Raw genomic sequence first — 19108 nt, forward strand, 5'->3', positions numbered from 1 at the left:
AGCTATATGGCTAAAGAAAGCCTTTTGACCCTCATTCAGTTAGAGATGACCTTAGATGCCACTCGGGATAACATCCTAAAAATTGTAGTCCCACAATTACCCCAACTGTCACATTTTCCAAATTGTAGAGGTTGGATAGCTGATGAAACTTTTGGATTAATTCTCTCACATGAAGCGATTTATACTACCACATTTGCCCCCTACTGTCATTATAGACCAATGTTCATCCCTTCCCTCCCCTTCTCTCACATTTTTCATTTGTCTTTTTCTCTCTATAGAACAATTAATATAAGGTGTTGACGTGAATTAATCGTGATCATTCAAATAGGAGGGGAGGGAAGGAGAAGAAAAAAAAGAAGGAAGAGAATACTACTCCCTTGTTTTTTGGCTTGAATGCTCATTTATTATGGTCTACTAGTACCAAGCCGCTTAATATTGCAAGTGCAATTTCATGTAATTCTCCTGATCATCTTATTCTAATGGTCTATTCGTCGGGTTAAAACTTATCATTTTGATAATCCAGATCAATAAGTAAAAAAATAAGCGGTAGATATGGATTAGGTCAATTGGTTAAAATAAATTATCTTCTCCTTTGCACTCAAATTCGAATTCGCCTCATTGTTGATTAGAATAGCGAAAGACTAACACCTAATTCGTTAAAAATACCATAAAAAAAGTCTAAAAGTTGGGACAAAACACCTCAATCCACCTTATTATTCCAATTAAATTCTCATCTTCACATAGCTAGTCCTGGGTTTGATTCGTGGCGATGTTGAATCACGCAATGATGGTCAAATGATGCTAAAATACTTTTATAAGTCTTTTTAGCCTTGAAAAAATAGACCAGCGTAGCTCTGCCACAAGCTGGTCCTTTAAAAAAAAAAAAAATGAAATTCCCATTTTTTTTCTATTGATTTATAAATATTATCTTGGCGTTTACTTTTGACTCTGCCACCCATAGAAAGCTTAAGAACAAACAAATGGTCATAGACATATATTATATCAAATGAACACAATGACTTTCGGTTCCGTTTTGTTAGCAAAATGTATTAAAATTAACTACATCCCTTTCACCTCTGCCCATCAGATTCCGTGCTGATATGAAACCAATCACGCACTGCAAATGATCAATCTTTAAAGCAACATCTCTTGCTTTTCACTTCCAAATTCACATACCATGTCGTTCGAAGTCATATGTTCTGTCTTGTTTGTGCTTACATCTGTCAATTGTTGTTTGAGTGCCGGAATCAGTTCCAACGTCAGGTGCTTACAAACAGAAAAAACCGCTCTGCTTCAGTTCAAACAAGGCCTTGTTGACGAGTCCAATGTTCTTGCCTCTTGGGAAACCGGCAAAGATTGTTGTGAGTGGAGAGGAATCGCTTGCAGCAACGAAACAGGTCATGTTGTCACACTAGATCTTTACTATAACTCTTCTGATGTTTATAATGTTGAAACTCCTTTGAGTGGTGTCATTGCTCCTTCTCTACTTGAATTGCCGTATCTAACTTACTTGGACCTCAGTTTCAATAATTTCAAAGGAAAAATTCCCAAGTTCATCGGTTCTTTAAGCCGGTTGAAGCAACTCAAACTGGCAGGTGCTAGCCTTAGCGGACCAATTCCTCCCCAACTTGGAAACCTCTCTAGTTTGTATGCTCTTGATCTTGCAAGGAACTATGTCACATTTGAAAATCTCGAGTGGTTATCTCATCTTTCTTCTTTGAGGTACTTGAACATGTCGCGTCTTAATTTTTCCGAGGTTGTAAATTGGCCAGAGTCTATAAGCAAACTCCCTTCACTTGTTGAGCTTCAGCTATCTTCATGTAATCTTCCCAATGTTGAACTGAGTTCGCTTTCTTTTGTCAATTCTTCTAAATCTCTTGAAGTCCTTGAACTCTCGGATAATTTTCTTAATCTTTCGATATTTTATTGGATGGCCAATGTTAGCACCAACCTTGTTCACATTGGTTTAGCTGGTGATCAGTTGCAAGGTCCCTTCCCAGATGTTTTTGCAAACATGGTTTCTCTCGTGTCTCTTGATCTCTCGTATAACAAACTTGAAGGCGGGATACCAAAGTCCTTTCGAAACCTTTGTAACTTAGAGTTGTTGAATTTATTGGAAAACAAACTTTCTGACAGACTTGAAGACTCCATCGAGAACTTGTCCTGTGCTCAAGACACCCTAGAGTCCTTGTCCTTGAGTGGGAACCTATTTTCGGGTTCATTTCCTGATAACCTTACAAGATTTTCATCCTTGAAAGAAATGTACATTGATGGCACCAATGTAAGTGGATCTCTTCCAAAAAGTTTTCAGCCACTCTCCCAGCTAAGATCCTTGAGCCTAGTTCTAAACCAGTTCACCGGATCCCTGCCTGATTTTACAGGTCTTTCATTGTTAAGGCAGTTATTTATCTCCAAAAATCAACTCAACGGATCTCTACCTGAGAGTATCGGACAACTTTCCAGCCTTGAAAATTTGGATCTTTCTTGGAATTCTTTGAATGGTGTCGTAACTGAAGCACACTTCTCCATTCTCTCGCGTTTAAACTCTTTGGATTTTTCTCATAATCCTTTGTCTTTCAACTTGAGCTCGGATTGGACTCCGCCTTTCCAAATCAAATCACTAGGATTGTCCTCTTGCAAGGTTGGCCCTGCTTTTCCGAAATGGATTCAAACTCAGACAAAACTTACTTCACTTTACATGTCTGATGCTGAGATTTCGGATTCTATACCTGATAAGTTTTGGGACCTGTCTTCCAGCTTACTCAAGTTAAACCTATCGATGAACCAAATCCATGGAAAGTTGCCAAATCTATCAACAAAAAACAGCACCCTTCTTTTATTTGACTTGTCATCTAATCGCTTGGACGGTCCACTTCCGCCATTTCCTTCAAGTGTAGCCATCTTGCGTCTATCCAAAAACATGTTTTCCGGACCCTTATCTTCCTTTTGTGAAACAGAAACTCCAAACTTGTCTAATCTAGACCTTTCTGAGAACCAGCTATATGGTAAACTTCCTAGTTGTTGGATGCAGTTTCAAGGATTGCTCTCTTTGAACATGGCTAAGAACAATTTCTCCGGAAAAATTCCAAGCTCATTAGGCTACTTAAAGAATGCTGCATTGTTACGCTTGCACGATAACAACCTTTCTGGAGAATTGCCTTCTTTGGAGAACTGTACAGAGTTAAGGGTTGTTGATCTCGGTGCCAATAAACTATCTGGAGAGATACCGACATGGATAGGCCCGAGCCTAACAAAGTTGCTGGTTCTTCGCTTAAGGTCAAACGAGTTTTATGGAAGCATACCCTTAAGCCTATGCAGTCTTCCTGCCCTTCATGTTTTGGACTTCTCCAAGAACAATATATCTGGGGCCTTGCCATATTGCCTCCCTAACATAACAGCTTTGTCTTCGATGTCCCCCGAGGTTGAGGATAACATTATTGTTGGGTTTGTGCAACTGACTTGGAAAGGAATAGAGATTGAGTTCGGCGAAAATCTTAAGCTTTTGAGAAGCATTGACATTTCAAGCAACAACTTAAATGGATACATTCCAGAAAGTGTAACAAGTTTGATGAAGTTGATTTCTCTGAACCTTTCAAGAAACAGTTTCACTGGGGTACTTCCTAACAAATTTGGTCAGTTGGAGACGTTAGAATCGCTCGATTTGTCACGAAACCAGATATCTGGTAGCATTCCTTCGAGCTTTTCCAGCTTACATTATCTTAGTGTCTTGGACTTGTCATACAACAATTTAACAGGAAGGATTCCGCTAAGCACTCAACTTCAAACCTTCAATGCTTCTGCATTTACGGGAAATCTTGGACTTTGCGGGCAACCGCTCACACCAGAATGCCCGGGAGATACAACAACTGAAGATCCTGCAGTCCCTAATGGCAGTGGAAGTGACAAGACCGAACAAGATGATGATGGTTTCATAAGCTTAGGATTTTATGTCAGCTTGGTGCTTGGTTTCGTCATAGGATTCTGGAGTGTCTGTGGTACTTTAGTTCTCAAGACATCTTGGAGATACGCCTATTTCCGGTTGTTGGATGATATCAAAGGTCGGATTATGTGACGACCGTTGCCTGTGAAGGAAAAGCTGCAGGGGAGATTTCAAAGGTAAACGGTAAAGCTCTACTCTCCTAATCCGTTACATACTTCCGAACTTATACAGAGACATTCGGTTGTACTTTCCGATTTGTAATAAAATGTCATCAACTATGATGCTTGTTTGTCTCAAGGCTTACGTTTCTCTGGCTAATATGATGTAAATATTTGAATTCCACGCGACATTAAAAAAGAATAGCTATGCTCTATAAAAACTGTTCAATGATTTACACCTACACACTAATACAAGACACATTGCTCAGATGAAAGCCAGAACGAAACCAGTTCGAACACACCGGAAGTGAACTTCATTCAACGTCGGGCACACTAAGAACACGGAGATAAAAGTTTCAAACTTTTATGACATAGATGTTACTAGGACAGAGTTATCAGCCGATCCTGTTAAGAAGATGGGTAACGTCGGGTGCCAATCTACAGTAGTTATAGCAGCACTGTGTGGGAGAGAGCTCAAACCATACACATGACCCCGAACCTGAACCAAGTTAACGAAACAAAAATTTGTATCAACACAATGCATCGCCTAGACCTTCTAAATACTGCAATCAGGGAAACCCTAAACATAATGAAGCCACTCACACAAACGTATGGAGAAGAGAGAACAACCTGGTATATGGGCGCTCTTACCGAACCAGATGTTACCAATAGTCTCCTCCCAGTAGCATCTAAAGCCATTTCATGTCTGCAACTTTTTGAGCTCTCAGGGTCACAAAACCTACAGAATGGAAGAGAGCAGCGCTAGTTAATCAGGTGTATGGCGAAATAGTTTTGTTTGACAAGACTGCAGCGTAACTAATATCTACTAATAATATGGGATGCCAAAGAAAAAGTACCTGCTACAGTTTATTGACCAAAGGATTTGACCTTGGTTTTGCAAGCTCCATTCAAACACCTGACACCGCAAAAACAGTTCTGTTAGGCAAATACTTTTGAGAGGACAAAATTATAAGACCAGCAGCAGTTCAAGTAATAACGGGGGCAAATTCCAAATGCTCTAATCAAACTTCATGCGAAAATGAACATAAAGCACTTGCCATTCCATCTACTCCCAAACTGAAAATACTTGTCTCATCAGGGCCGAAAAGAATGGAGCTTATAGCAGAGTCATGCGCAGGCCACCCGGTTATTTGTAGATAGGCAAACATATCTTTGGCTTGTTAAGGTGTTCGTACTCATGCTGGCAAGCTAAGCTATGCAGAAGGGAGCACCAGTTTATGAATCTATTAAGACGAGGGATTAACCATACAGCTAAAATGCCTTCGTTGAGGGCAAATATTTAACCACCTTGGAAAAATAAAAATAAATAACACAAGAAATGCAAAAGTGTTCAAAAATATGTGTGGATACCAAACATGTGAATCATTCCATCAGTTGCAGCGGCCGCTAAAATTTTCCCATTGTGATTGAAACTAAGGGATGTTATTGCAGGTGGATCTTTACCAAGAGGAAGAACTGTCTTCACGAAACCCAAAAGGTTAAGCACTAAAATTACAAGTGTCAGAAATGAAAGGCTTAAGAATATAAGTTGCTATAGCATGCATATATGATCTTCTGGTACAAAGAAAGCATATACCATAGCCTTCCACGTCTTCATATTCCACACAGTTAATGAAGCGAACCCCATACTATCAACATAACTTGATCCGTGCCTACAAATACAACAAAAGTCATGATTCTGACATTCATGAGAATTTAATCCCCAAACACACAAAAACACACATGAGCATATATGCATGTACGTAACTGTAAAAGGAATGGTTTCATGTTTGAATGATAATCATTTCACAGCAAAGTGCTCATATCATACTTCAGTTGAATAGAGCTGTTATAATAGGGGAAAATTTTTGGTCAAACACGGTGTCTAGTTTATGAAAATATGATAAGATTACAGAAAGAATGTACCCCTTGGATGCTGCCGCAGTAACAAAAATTGGCTCTACAGGGCTGCACTTTATATCCAGGATACTGTAGCAGGGGAAAAAAAGGGTAAATAACAGAGCCAAGAAGTACACAATTGTACGAGTAATATCAGGAAGAACCTTGGAAATTCTTCCCTTGTGCTAAGATCACAGACAACTCTCTTTGCATCGACATTCCACGCTTTAATGCCTCCATTAGCAGTGCCTATGAGAAGCTTTTGTCAAAAGAACAAAAACACTTAAACTAGATATTCCAATGTCAAATAATCAAGTTAAGATTCCAATGCCAAGCAATATCTAAGTGCATTTTGAAAATCTAATCTGCATACCAATCGGTCAGATTTACACTCCCAGTCAAGTGACATAATCTTGGATCCACAATAAATGGTTGCATTTCTAGATGCCGGAGTTGACGAGTCATAGGTCCATATCCTATTTTAATGAACAAATACAGATTACGATTTGAAATCAGCCGATGGTCAAAGAGTTGAGAAATCAGCCAACAGTCAAGGAGTTGAGCAATAAATGTAGCACTTTCGTAACTACTAACTATAGAAATAAAGGAAAACTAATGAAAAGGGCTAGAAAACTTTGAGTTTTAACGAAAAGGACAAAAAGTTGCTGTAAGTGAATAGTACCAGGATTGACTTTTTAGAGTAAAAATGTGGTTTTTCGTTGAAGTGGACTGTACCAGAAGCTTTTCGTTAAAGTTCCCTAGAAATAATACCTTACTGTTCCATCTTCAGATGCGCTGGCTATATTATTTCCAGATGCAGAAAAGCGGCAGCAACTGATTGGACTTGTGTGGCCCAAAAATGTCTCCTATAAACAATGATGATTCGAAAGTTATGGAGTCTCCGATAAAACATAAACAACTGAAGCTGAAAAAAAGTATCACGAAAAAAGGAGCTACAAAAATGCAAAATCTCAACGAATTGAATATGAGCTTGTAGCATCAAACCCAATCATGCCTTCGAAGCAATTTACCTGGAAATCAACCTTAAATTCAGTGTAGTCTTCTAAATGCCTTTCCCTGCCATTTTCTGTAATCACATTCCATAGTTACTAAACAGATAATCTCCGTAACAGCTACTGCACTGTCCCCACAACACAAAGGGAAAATAATTCAGTATAGAAGTTACTTACCATTACAGGGGCCGTCCTCGTATAGCTGAATACTGTCAGCAGTTCCACCATCTCTCACGCGAGGAGTTGATTGAGAACTTAAATTAGGATCAGACTTGAATATGTTAAACTCTGGTCTGTTTCCCATGTGTCCAGCAACAACCCAATCTGGATCCACCTCTGCTCGCCTTATTTGAAAAGTATCAGGAGGGCAAGTTTCCTGAGTATCTTTAGATATAAGATGATTTTCCTCATGCACTACACTTGATGTACTCCTTGTTCGTTCAGTGCTTGCATCGGCTACTGACGAACAACTACAGAGTTTCAAAAGTAAAATAAAGGAATAAGGAAGAGACAAAAACATGATAGTCTCAAAATACTGACGATCCCTTGCACCAAGTCTATACAACTTATTTACATGATACTCTCAAGTCTAAAGGGAAGAAACAATGAAAAACTTCACCTTCTTAACTGGCATAATTGACCATCTTTTTCCTCCAACAAAGCCTGAAGTTTTGATAACTTGAGATTGAGTTGCTTGATGTCTTTTTTCAGACGGTTGACAGTAGTCTTTTCTGAACTAATTTTCATAAGGGCTGGCATGCGTGGTTTAGTTAAGGGCATTTTCTTCAAATTAGTCATATTGAATAATTAAAGAGCAGAAATCAATGTAAAACTAACCTGGTTTTCACTTGAAATATATAAACTCAAAAAAAATAAGAACAAGGTTGATATAAACAAAACTGGTTTCCATATGGTAGCTGAGAAATTCAAATTATCATAATATCGAAAGTCTACGTAGTTGGGTGCCATGTGACAACAAGTACCAAGCTCAACGAACAGCCCACTCTCAAAAGACAACATAAATAAAAATGAAATTAGCCAAATTCTGAAGGATATGAGTACCATTGAAGATCTCACTAAAGAAATTTCTTACAGATAAACGCAAGGCCTCATACCATTCCTTTGAAAAGTATATACGAAACTCAGGATCAGAGTTTGGTTTCTTTACATATGGAATGGCTGCATCACACATATAAAAAGGTAAATCAACAAAAGACAGTAGATCACTATACAAAAATAGAAAGACAAAACGACAAACCCACCAAACCATGCAGTCCAATCCTGGCCCCTTTGCAACAAATCATTCCCAATCATTCCAAAGAACTCTAAAACTTTGTCTCTCCTCCCTGACTGGATGGCATTAACAACGTAGTAGCGTAGAATAGACACCTCCAGATTCGAAAGAGTAGTCAAAAGTACTGTCTCCGATGATGAAGAGAGACACTGCTTGAAAAAACTGAATAGACCAACTAATTTTTCTGCCTGAAACTTAGGTACATACACTGAGAAGATTAATTCCATTATCCTATCTACTTGAAACCCTTTACCGATATCAGTAGATAATTCAGAATCGAAAGCTTGCAAAGTGTTCGTGAATCCTCTAAACACAAGAAACTCCCTCGCAAGCTCCTCAGCATACCGCATATTCTCCATCTTCCCCAGCTATGTCTACAAACACATATATTCACCTTAACTTGTATACCAGGTTATTACACATCCATGTCTCACATGGATCATATAACAAATACTAAAAGGTGCATCTTTCACTACTTATCACTGTTCTTCAAACAACAACAACAACAACAAAGCCTTATCCCACTAAGTGGGATACTGAAATGTCGCATTTTTCACTGATTTTTTTACAAAGAATTAAACTTTTAGTTGAAAAAAACTCAATTTTGATTAGTTTTACATTACATGTTGCCCGAAACTAAAAGGGTGATCAGGAAATCCTTAAACTCAGTTCATGATTGTATTTATGTGGTAATTGGTATCAAGTTGGAAGCATAATAATAAGAAGGGAATGAGGGTTTAAAGGGATTTAGGGTTTGCAGAAATTGAAATTTCAGGAATTGGGGGAAGGAAAGATTTTACCTTGCGGAATTGCAGAGGAACCGGATGGGATTTGTATATTACAGTCAGAGGAGAGGAGGGGAGTTCGATTCAGCTTTCCAGTCCAGGTTGAGAAGGGTGGAAGGTGGGAAGGTGGAGTGAGTTTGGCGCTTAAATTATTGCTACTTTTATCATTGTGGTTGTTGAAGCCCAAATTTGTTGCGTTGAGCCCAAACGTAGTTAATTGGGCCATTTCTAATTGGGAGGACCTTGCAAGGGCATATTCTTGCGTGAAATTAGACGTATTATTCTTACAAGTGATATGAGACAAGCAAGATACTAACTATAATTCGGGATAATATCCCTGATTATATACCGATTCCTCCATTTTTGGAGTCTCACTTCTTGATGTTCATTTTTTTTTTGTTTCAAATAAAAAATTTGTTCAAACTTCGTGTATATAATAATCAAGTTGTTTGCAATTTCGAAAAGTCATCATGTGTCTTCTCTAGTTAAAAAAATGAGAGACGAAGAAGTGGAGAAAGGCTAGCTTAGACATCTAATAACATTTTCAAAACTAGACATATAGCTTACAATATTTCTATCTTTTGGATTCTGCCAAAGTTTATCAATTATAATTTATAGAACGATAAAAAGTTTAATAAAATTATTTGAACATACAAAATCGACACATTTGTCGACAATTTTGGTATATGATTATATGTACCAATTATTCTCTAACACCGTAAAGCCTATCAACTTCAGTAAAAGTCCACAAACTCAACAAAACTACAAAAGTCTAACAAAAATCACGAGAAAAGGAAAATGCCAAGATGCAAGAAACTTCAAAGCAGTTTCTTGTGGAGAAAACTTATTTCTCTTTGCTGCGTCAAAGAGAGAAGTCTATCCCTCTTGCTATGGAACAGGATCCCCTCCAGATTCTTTTTATCTAGATCCTATGGACCAAATAATTTCAGTTGTTCACGTAAAATTATGATTCTGAGATCACTCTTCCTCTTCAACTTTCTCTCTCTCTCCTTCTCCTCAACATCCTTGCCTTCTTCTCCGATGGTGATCGACGAAGCAGAACTGCAGAGAAGAAGGAAGAAGAAGAAAATGAGAGTGGCTGAACGTCGTCATACTGCGTGGAAAAACAACCGGCACACATACAACTGAAGTCCTGTGAGAGCAAGCAAACTCAAAGTTGTGACGTAAATGTAAACTTTGCGCTTCAAGAGATGAAAAACATCAACTTTGATAACTTCACCAGGGGTATGACACTCCTTTAATTGTATGGACACATGGCTCTTAGGGGGTGGCTGCTTAGCCTCCTGTATCTTCTTGTATATGAGATCTTGCTCCAAATAGTTGACATCCAAATGATACTGCACCCGGTAGAACATTGTCACGGCGTCTAGGAAGGCCATGAAGAATATTACTGAAGAAACCAGTATCATGCTGAAGGGCACCCACCATTGGCAACTGTAACCGGAATCCGAACCGTTCGGCGGAGGCCGTGATGAAAACCCTAGGAAAAATAGGGCTTGCAATAGAAGATAACCGATGGTTAAATTACAAGCTCTTGTCTCGTGGTAACAGACGCGTTTTTCTTGCTTTCTGTTGATGACCTTCAACTCCTTGAAGCTTTTTTCTAGCTCTTCTAACTCCATGGTTAATTATGTACGAGGGATATTTAAAGTGCTTCTAAATTAAACTCTAATATATAATAACTCAGAAGTACTTTTGCATTACACGATTGTATATATAGCCCCTTCGACTGTGCTTTCGGAGAAATTGCAAGTTCATTGCCATGTAACTTCCTCAATGTGAGTCAATGTCGTAACCTGGTTTTCTTCTGGTTAGTTTAATCAAAGTCGTGATTTTCTTCTGACTTTTTCAAACCATGGCCGTTTGACTTGAGAGGGATATTTGGGCTCTGGCATGTTACTTTGTTTGGGCTGAGTTCCAGTAGTCATGACCATGCCCAAGTGGATCGTCCTCTTTTCACGGATTATGTGTTTGTATCTGATTTTGCGCTCGGCCCATTGGTTTCGAGCCGTCAGATTAAAAGAAAGTTGATGATTTATAATAACTTTTTTAGATATTTAATGGTTTTGATAGTATTATCTCATGGGTTATTGGCAATTATCTTAAAGCGCTTGAGGATCAGGATTGACTTTTAGATGGAGTTTCAATTAATAGTATAATAGGACTAGATTCAAAATCTTGGTTTGAGTAAAAGAAGGCGAAGCATGATGATGAAGTTTCGGTCGAGAATAATTCCAAGTATATCCAGAGAATACGTCGAAGAATTGGAATATTATCAGAACTTTACCACTCGGTAGACTTAGGCATCAAGGATAAATATAGGGGATTTGCAACATAGAGAAGCCCCTTCAACTTCACAACTCAAAACGCTCTACGCGAAACCGTTCTCACAATGTTGAGAAAAACACTAACTATCATAACTCACCCATCAACACATCCCGTCAACACATCTTCAGTTTGGACTAAGAACACTGTGTTGACAACCAACAACATCTTTAATTTGGACTAACAACACTAGAGTAGTAGAACCAAGCGATCAAGAAGCACCTTCAGTTTGGACTAACAACACTGCTTCTAGTCGACTAGTTATCTATCCAAGTCTCGGCCGGTGAAGGGTTTTCAATTTATTCACCGAAAGAGGTCACTTCATTAGCTTACCAGCGAAGTGGAGTGTTCTATGATTGGTTACTCTCAAATGCATTTTGTAGTTCAATATTCAAACGGCCGAATCATGTTCACCGTAAAAAAAACCTCATCTTTTTTTATTACTTGTGTCCTTACAATTTGAAATCGATTTAGCGCATTTATATTCTAATGAAATAGTCGAGACAGCCGAGCCTGACAAGAGATCCTAAACTTTACAGTGATTTAGGCAACCTTTGTCTTCAAGTTCTAGAACCCAAGGCCAATACGTGTGCCTTTCTTGACCATAACGCATTCGCCACTACCACCATATCCATTCTACTTATCCGACCGAGCTCGATTGCGAGTTGGCACACCTGCATCATAAAAAGGACGTAGTTAGCTTATAATTACATATATGCACACTACGTAGACTTTGTAATTTCTAAAAATCAACACTACGAGTAAACCACAAAATTGATCACATTGTTGATCAATTTTATGTGTCTGTTGAGCATTATTGAATACACACACACACACATGGAAATCAGCAAAGATCAATGTCATTATACGCATTGTTGTATATGGCTTACGTACACTTCAAAATCTAACGGTTGATTGATCTAAAATATGGTGTTATGAAAGAAAGGGGTCCGAAGATCCAAAGGATAAAAAGGGTCACGGTCTATAATAACCTTAATGTGAGCGTGATCGGTCAAGTATATATATTTATCTTAATATTTTATAAGGCACATATTTTGCAGCGTTCGTCTCTCCCTATCCACAGGACTTTTGTTTTGGAGTACATGCGGACAAGTGTGTACCAATCCACTCCTTGATTGGTTAAACAAAGATCATGCCTATCAAATTTGCCCAAATTTAAAATCATATGATCGTTGAATTAAGAGTTTATGGTTTCTTTGTAAAATCGTATTCGACCTTCTACATTACAAATGAATGTCTCAATAGTTTTCAACTTGTCTAATTTTAGCTAGGATAATCTATGTTATAAAAATATATTGTTTGGATCGTTAAAATACATTAAGTGTGAGCTCCAAACGTCTGTAAAAAATTACGTAAAAAAAGTGGTGCCATGGATTTTTCCCCATAAATATAATAGCATTCACAAGTAGTTGTAAATAATTTTTGGAAGATAATTGTTGTCTCACCATTTTCCTTTTATTTGCAATGCAACTGACAAAGTGCATAAGGACAATGAATACATACCATATCAGCTCAAGCGTGCTTCAATGTAAGACTAGAAAATAATTAGCAATACTACAAAGAAAGGGCAAACGTAACTTCAATGCCACGCATCAATGAATATAACAAAATTGTCACCAGCAGCACATTACGGTCTCTTCTTCTATATAATGCAACACCTCTTTCATATTATTTCCCACCAAAACTTCCACAATCAAACCACACATAAACCCTTCTCAAGATATGGCTCCAAAGTCCACAATGTCCCTAGCATTGCTCTCTTTAGTGACACTAGTTCTGGCTTTGGGGGCTAATGCCGGTGGAATCGCTATATATTGGGGTCAAAATGGGAATGAAGGCACGTTAGCGGAAACTTGTGCTACAGGGAATTACCAATTTGTAAACGTAGCTTTTCTCACCACCTTCGGCAATGGCCGAACCCCAGCCATCAACCTAGCCGGTCACTGTGACCCAACGACCGATGAATGCACCAAGTTGAGCCTAGAGATCAGGTCATGTCAAGCCAAGGGGATTAAGGTCATACTTTCCATTGGAGGAGCTTCTGGGAGCTACTCTCTAACTTCAGCTGCTGATGCAAGGCAAGTTGCAACTTACTTGTGGAACAACTTCTTGGGAGGGCATTCGTCGTCGAGGCCATTGGGAGCTGCAGTATTGGATGGAATTGACTTTGATATTGAGGGAGGGACTGACCAATATTGGGATGACCTTGCTAGGTACCTATCTGGATATAGCAAGAGAGGCAAGAAAGTTTACTTGACTGCTGCCCCACAATGTCCCTTTCCTGATGCTTGGATTGGAAATGCACTTAAGACAGGCCTCTTTGACAATGTTTGGGTTCAGTTCTACAACAACCCACCCTGTCAGTACACTTCCGGCGATGTGGCCAATCTGGAGGACGCTTGGAAGCAGTGGACTTCAGCCATCCCTGCACATAAGATTTTCTTGGGGTTGCCTGCTGCACCTCAGGCTGCCGGTAGCGGTTTTATTCCTGCTTCTGATCTCAACTCACAAGTCCTTCCGGCTATTAAAAACTCGGCTAAGTATGGAGGTGTCATGCTTTGGTCCAAGTATTATGATGATCTTGATGGATACAGCTCCTCCATCAAGAGTCATGTCTAAAATTTCAATATGTTTACTATTTGAAGAACAAAAGGGACTACATAAGTATGTATCTGCCAGTCTATATCGATTGAGTTTATGCAATGTCACTACTATTAATTTCCTAGGTTTTTATGAATGAATGGTATGATCATGAGTAAAAGAATGACTTAACGCAGTAATTGGATGTCAACTTTGATGAATTATAATTGAGCTTGTGAGGATCGTACAAGACTGACCAAATATGGTCCGTCATAACCCGATTTCTAGTCGACTATCTAGGGGACATTGTGGAGTAACTGCACGTAGCTTGAGATGAAGAAGGATGGTTCTTGATGGTGAAGGAGCTGAAGTGATTGAATTCTCTCTTCATTGCCTTGTACACATGATCCAGGCCTTCCTCAATTAACTCCAAAACCGTTTGGGGCATCGGTGGCATGTTGATGCCGACTGATCCTTCCAACATTCTCACTACTTCCCCCATTGTTGGTCTCATGAATATCTCATCTTGGATGCACCAAAAGGCAACTTTCAAGGCTCTAATGAGTTCTTCTTCTTCCACCGCTCCTTCGAGTCTCCTGTCTGCAACTTTCATGGGATTTCCACTTGTCATCTCCTACAATCATGATTAAAATTCATTTCATAAAACAAAAGTTTCCGCAAGATTTTAATGTTGACAAAAATTTTGCGCAAGAAAAAAAAATTATAATAAATTTTCTGTTATACCTTAAAAGCCCATCCAGGATAGAAAAAGTCATCTGCATCAAATGACATGTCAAGGTTTCTTCGACCGCCAACAATCTCTAGAAGAAGCATGCCGTAACTATAAACATCAGCCTTAACAGTTATAGGCCGGTTACTCACCCACTCTGGAGCCAAATAGCCTCTTGTTCCTCTGACCATGGTAACAACCTGTGAGTGCTCTCTTCCCATCAACTTAGCTAGTCCAAAATCGGAAACTTTAGGACAGAAATTTTCATCTAGCAGAATGTTTTCTGGTTTGATGTCACAATGTATAATTCGATCTCGGCATTGCTCATGAAAATATGCAATCCCTTGTGCAGTACCCACGGCTATATCAAACCGTGATTGCCAATCTAGCAACTTGTCTCGGGAATAGTTTGAGCGAAATATCCATTTGTCCAGCGACCCATTTTTCATGAACTCATAAACTAAAAGCCTGCCAGCACAAGAAAATATGTTCAGTTTTTAGATCGATCAAATGTAGCATCTTAAGAATGTTTACTAGAATTCAGAAGACCATGTGTCATTGGCTACAAACGTTTTAAGAAGCTATGCATACACAATTGTTAATTTGGTGAGAAGCCTTTAGGTTTCTCAGAGTTATTGCTTACCGTTGTGAGCTCTCGGAGCAGTACCCGCATAGACGAACCAAGTTCATGTGATGCATGGAACCAATGGTGTTCACTTCAGTTATGAACTCCTTCTCCCCATGTGGTAAAACCCTTTCTAGTTTTTTTACGGCAACCAAAGTGCCATCTGCAAGGCTTCCCTTGTAGACACTCCCAAATCCCCCTGCAAAGTAGCATATTGTAAACAGAACAAACAGTATAAGAACATAGCAAATTACTATTACATATATAATCCGTTCTTACCAGTTCCAAGAAGCTGTGAGAAATTCCACGTACGAATTTGTAATTCGCGGTAACTAAGATTCAATGGAGCACCAGACAAGATTACTGAGCTTTCCAGTGTTCTCTTCAAGGATCTCCTCCTATGCACATTGTAATATAGCAAAAGACACAGGAGGGCAACAAGGAAGGTCATGCTAAGAACAATAGGAATAACCAAAACTTTTGTTTGCTGATTACCCGACCCCTTGGAAGACTCCCCGGATCCTTTTGCATTGCCCTCTAAGCCATTAGACCGAACCTTCACAAACAGAGTTGAACCAGGATCCTCATAGCCACCAAAATCCATGCTTCTCAAAACCCAGCAGTATGGATTTTCGTCATCAAGGCCGTAAACTGAAGCAACACATTCACAATCAGCTAGACAAATATCTCCGCATTTTGTTACATTCTCAACATCGCTGTAGTTTGCTATGACTGAAAATTCTGGAAAATAGTAATTGGTTTGCTGCACCGTTGAAATTCTGAACTGGGATGGCTGATAATTACTCCGCGAATCACATTTTCCTGCAAGTGATGAATTCTCTGAACAAAGACTTCCCCCATTTTCCTTATAAGTCCCCGGTAGACATGTGCAAGAAGCATTAGTTTTACTCCTATCCAAGTTACATATCCCCTTACCACAAATTCCAGCAATGTCACATGGTGTTGAAACTGCAGCCCACTCTGGAACCCATTGCCTTGAGCCATTAACATCATTATCCCAACGATACAAGCGTAAATTCCCATTACTCTCGAGTATCAATCTTTGAAGAACCAATGATCTGGTTGATATGTTTGATGCCGCTGATAGTCCCCCATCATCGCCATCGTTCTTGTACACGTATACAGCTCCATCTGATGACTCCCCGTACACAATTCCAAAGCTCCCTGCTTCATCTAAAACCGCTACAACATCCCCGGTTACATTTGATATGTCTGGTCCGTTCCAATAAGAATAGTTATAATATGATTCAGGGGAGGAATTGTATAAAGTTTCCGGCATGTTGTAAGTCAAGGCAAGGCTTAAAGAAGTGCGTTGTTGAATCATTTTGAGTGCATAGTATCCACCATGCGAGGAGGACTTAGAAGTTGTTAGCTCTAAAGAGACTGAAAGAGGTTGGTTTGGGAGGAGAGTGTCAGATGGGTGTGAGAAACTCTGCCACACAGGGCGGTTGACATTGTCGTAGATAATGAAATTTCCGGATTCTTGCAACGTTGCTCCTTCAACATCAGCGCCGGAGGTGTTTGAGGTCCACGTGGTAGCGTCTCCATCCATGAGGACAAGGTTTCCGGTTGTGTCAAGCTCCAGGATCGCATTGTTGGAGACGGCTGAGTTTCTATATATTTAGATGATTGAGAGAAAATGAAATTTGTAGCCTGCAAAAGCTAATGTAAAGACTAGAGATGGAGAATTGGTTTGTGATATTTTTGTTTTCTATTTAGTCAAAGTCTATTAATCATTCACTCTATATGCAACATTCTATATGCAAGATATTCGGCAAAATGATTGATCAAAATCAAAGATTAACAACATAGCGATCACATACCAAAAATTGATCATTTTAACAACTTAAATTTATAAATTGTTCATTTCAACCAATTTTTCAAGATACTTTTTGTTCTTGAACTAGTTAAAGTATGCAACATATAAAAGTACATAGCCACCATATGGATGATGGTAAGCAGGCAAACAACGAGCAGACATGGTAGATAAATCCACGCGTTCTTCATTCTTTATGAGAAAAACTACACTATCATTGTAAGTCAAACATAACATTTTCATTCATTTTAATTAAGACTTTTTCATGGACACAAGTTAAAAAATTATTAATCAAGTTTCAATGAAAAAGAAAAAGAAAACACATCAAGACAAAGAGCAAATATATTTGTCGTCGTAATATTGATGGACCTAGACCTACTGGTTAAATTTCATTTTGTCAATTTGCTTTTTCAAGGGATTAAAACAAGGAGGTTTTGGATGATTTACCTGTTAGCAGACCATACTATGGTTCGATCTCCGGGAAGCTCCGCAAACCAAATTGCCAGTTGAAGTCTGTCGTTTTCATCCGACGTTGGAGTGAACCCTAAAGCAAATGTGCCATTATCTGAGACTAACGTTTGGTTCTCTCTAGCCGACAGCCTCGAACCCAAATCAATCCGGCTAGCCGAGCAGGCATCAAACCCAGCTACAACCAAGAAGAACATTGCCACCAAATAAGTAGAAAAATAAGTGGAGGACATTACCATTGGAGCCTGAATTGGCCAGAATGTTATTTGTTGAAGAACCGATTAAGCTAGAACAAGAAAAACAAAGGTGGTTGCGTCTTATTTATTTGTTAAACTGAGAGTGAGAGGAAGACTTTCATGCATGGAAGACGATTGAGAAATCATGACACGTATAAATAGTGGTGGGTGAGCTAAATATTGACAAAAGTTTCACCAATATTTGGTCGGCTGATAAGAGCAATTGGATATTGGGGCACGTGGTGAATGCAGTGTGGTGTAGTCTTCAATATTGGACTCTGAGTTCAGAGTTCTTCAGTGGTGGCCAACCGAAAGGTATGAGAGGCTATGAGCTGATATCGACACGTAGTTCTAATTATTTGCATGAGAATAAATTGTGGCTTTCACACCCATATATCAGTGGGGATGGATATATGGAACTTGTGGTGAATGATTGAGTTAAAGTTCATCTTGCCATTATATTGTTTATATATAAACAATGGCAAGATGAACTTTAACTCAATCATTCATATGTAAATAGGTTTTGACACTGTAAATAGGTCTTGCCATTTGTTGAAATTCATATGTAAATAGGTTTTGACACTGAAAGCTCGAGTATTGCTGTTGCTTTCAAACATTTTATCCATTTTGTGATGTAATTGCTAGTTGAAATTTTGGAACTAAAATTATGATCTAGGGGGACCTTGTACTTAAGGCATATTAATTCTAGATTGACAAGTATACACATATAAGGCAAGTGGATGATTGTCCTGGTAGTTATGATTTTTCTCTTTAACTCTTTAGATTTCGAGTTCAAATATTTTCCATCTCAAACATAAATGATTTTAATAATAATACTAGATATTAAAGTCGTAGATAAAAACTAAAAACAAACAATCTCAAATAGAACACGAGATTACGCGGTTTTGTATAGAAGCTTGCGTCTATAGGCGAAACATGTTGAGGAAATTCCACTAACAAATCCTAACAAAATCAAATGAGAACGTAGAAGACTCTCCCAAAAAGCTTTCTAACTCTCAAACTTACAAACTGACTCTTACAAATGGTGGATTGCTTTGTGTTTTAAGTCCTTTTTTATGCACGCATGTTCGCAAGTAATTACTTTTTTTTTCTTTTGAATATTTCACACGTGATTTCTATTATTGTTACTTTGTTAATGTTGTGGCAAGGGAAAAC

General features: G+C 38.7%; 4 protein-coding genes across 6 annotated transcripts; 2 read left to right on the plus strand and 2 right to left on the minus strand.

The window, feature by feature from the left end:
- The first annotated feature begins 1177 nt into the window (after positions 1-1177).
- LOC103958247 (receptor-like protein EIX2) lies at positions 1178-4072 on the plus strand. Its single transcript, XM_048565819.1, has one exon. It carries the CDS (start codon positions 1178-1180, stop codon positions 4070-4072), a length of 2895 nt encoding a protein of 964 aa, XP_048421776.1.
- Positions 4073-4289: 217 nt separating this feature from the next.
- LOC103958183 (WD repeat-containing protein 91 homolog) lies at positions 4290-9237 on the minus strand. Its single transcript, XM_048565696.1, has 16 exons — positions 9105-9237; positions 8273-8678; positions 8067-8189; positions 7630-7771; positions 7188-7480; positions 7029-7084; positions 6769-6863; positions 6371-6473; positions 6162-6256; positions 6025-6087; positions 5696-5771; positions 5470-5578; positions 5157-5269; positions 4956-5014; positions 4729-4837; positions 4290-4597 (listed from the first exon to the last, which is right to left on the minus strand). Exons 2-16 carry the CDS (start codon positions 8661-8663, stop codon positions 4463-4465), a joined length of 1962 nt encoding a protein of 653 aa, XP_048421653.1. The 5' UTR covers positions 8664-8678; positions 9105-9237; the 3' UTR covers positions 4290-4462.
- A 3652-nt stretch (positions 9238-12889) lies between these two features.
- Positions 12890-14224, plus strand: LOC103958182 (hevamine-A-like). The gene has a single exon (XM_009370426.3). It carries the CDS (start codon positions 13179-13181, stop codon positions 14073-14075), a length of 897 nt encoding a protein of 298 aa, XP_009368701.2. The 5' UTR covers positions 12890-13178; the 3' UTR covers positions 14076-14224.
- A 12-nt stretch (positions 14225-14236) lies between these two features.
- LOC103958249 (G-type lectin S-receptor-like serine/threonine-protein kinase At5g24080) lies at positions 14237-18267 on the minus strand. 3 transcript variants are annotated; one of them, XM_009370498.3, is made up of 5 exons: positions 17676-18267; positions 15671-17025; positions 15410-15590; positions 14781-15234; positions 14237-14670 (listed from the first exon to the last, which is right to left on the minus strand). In XM_009370498.3, the coding sequence occupies exons 1-5, from the start codon at positions 17933-17935 to the stop codon at positions 14329-14331; spliced, it is 2592 nt and encodes an 863-aa protein (XP_009368773.2). In that variant the 5' UTR covers positions 17936-18267; the 3' UTR covers positions 14237-14328. The 3 variants fall into 3 exon arrangements, with proteins under 3 accessions (XP_009368773.2, XP_048420992.1, XP_048420993.1); XM_048565035.1 differs by having other exon boundaries at positions 15671-17065; positions 17676-17813; XM_048565036.1 differs by having other exon boundaries at positions 15671-17017; positions 17676-17809.
- Positions 18268-19108: the final 841 nt, after the last annotated feature.

The sequence above is a fragment of a genome, unplaced genomic scaffold (assembly GCF_019419815.1).
Source record: "Pyrus x bretschneideri cultivar Hongxiangsu unplaced genomic scaffold, Pyrus_bretschneideri_v1 Contig4, whole genome shotgun sequence".
Lineage (NCBI taxonomy): Eukaryota > Viridiplantae > Streptophyta > Magnoliopsida > Rosales > Rosaceae > Pyrus > Pyrus x bretschneideri.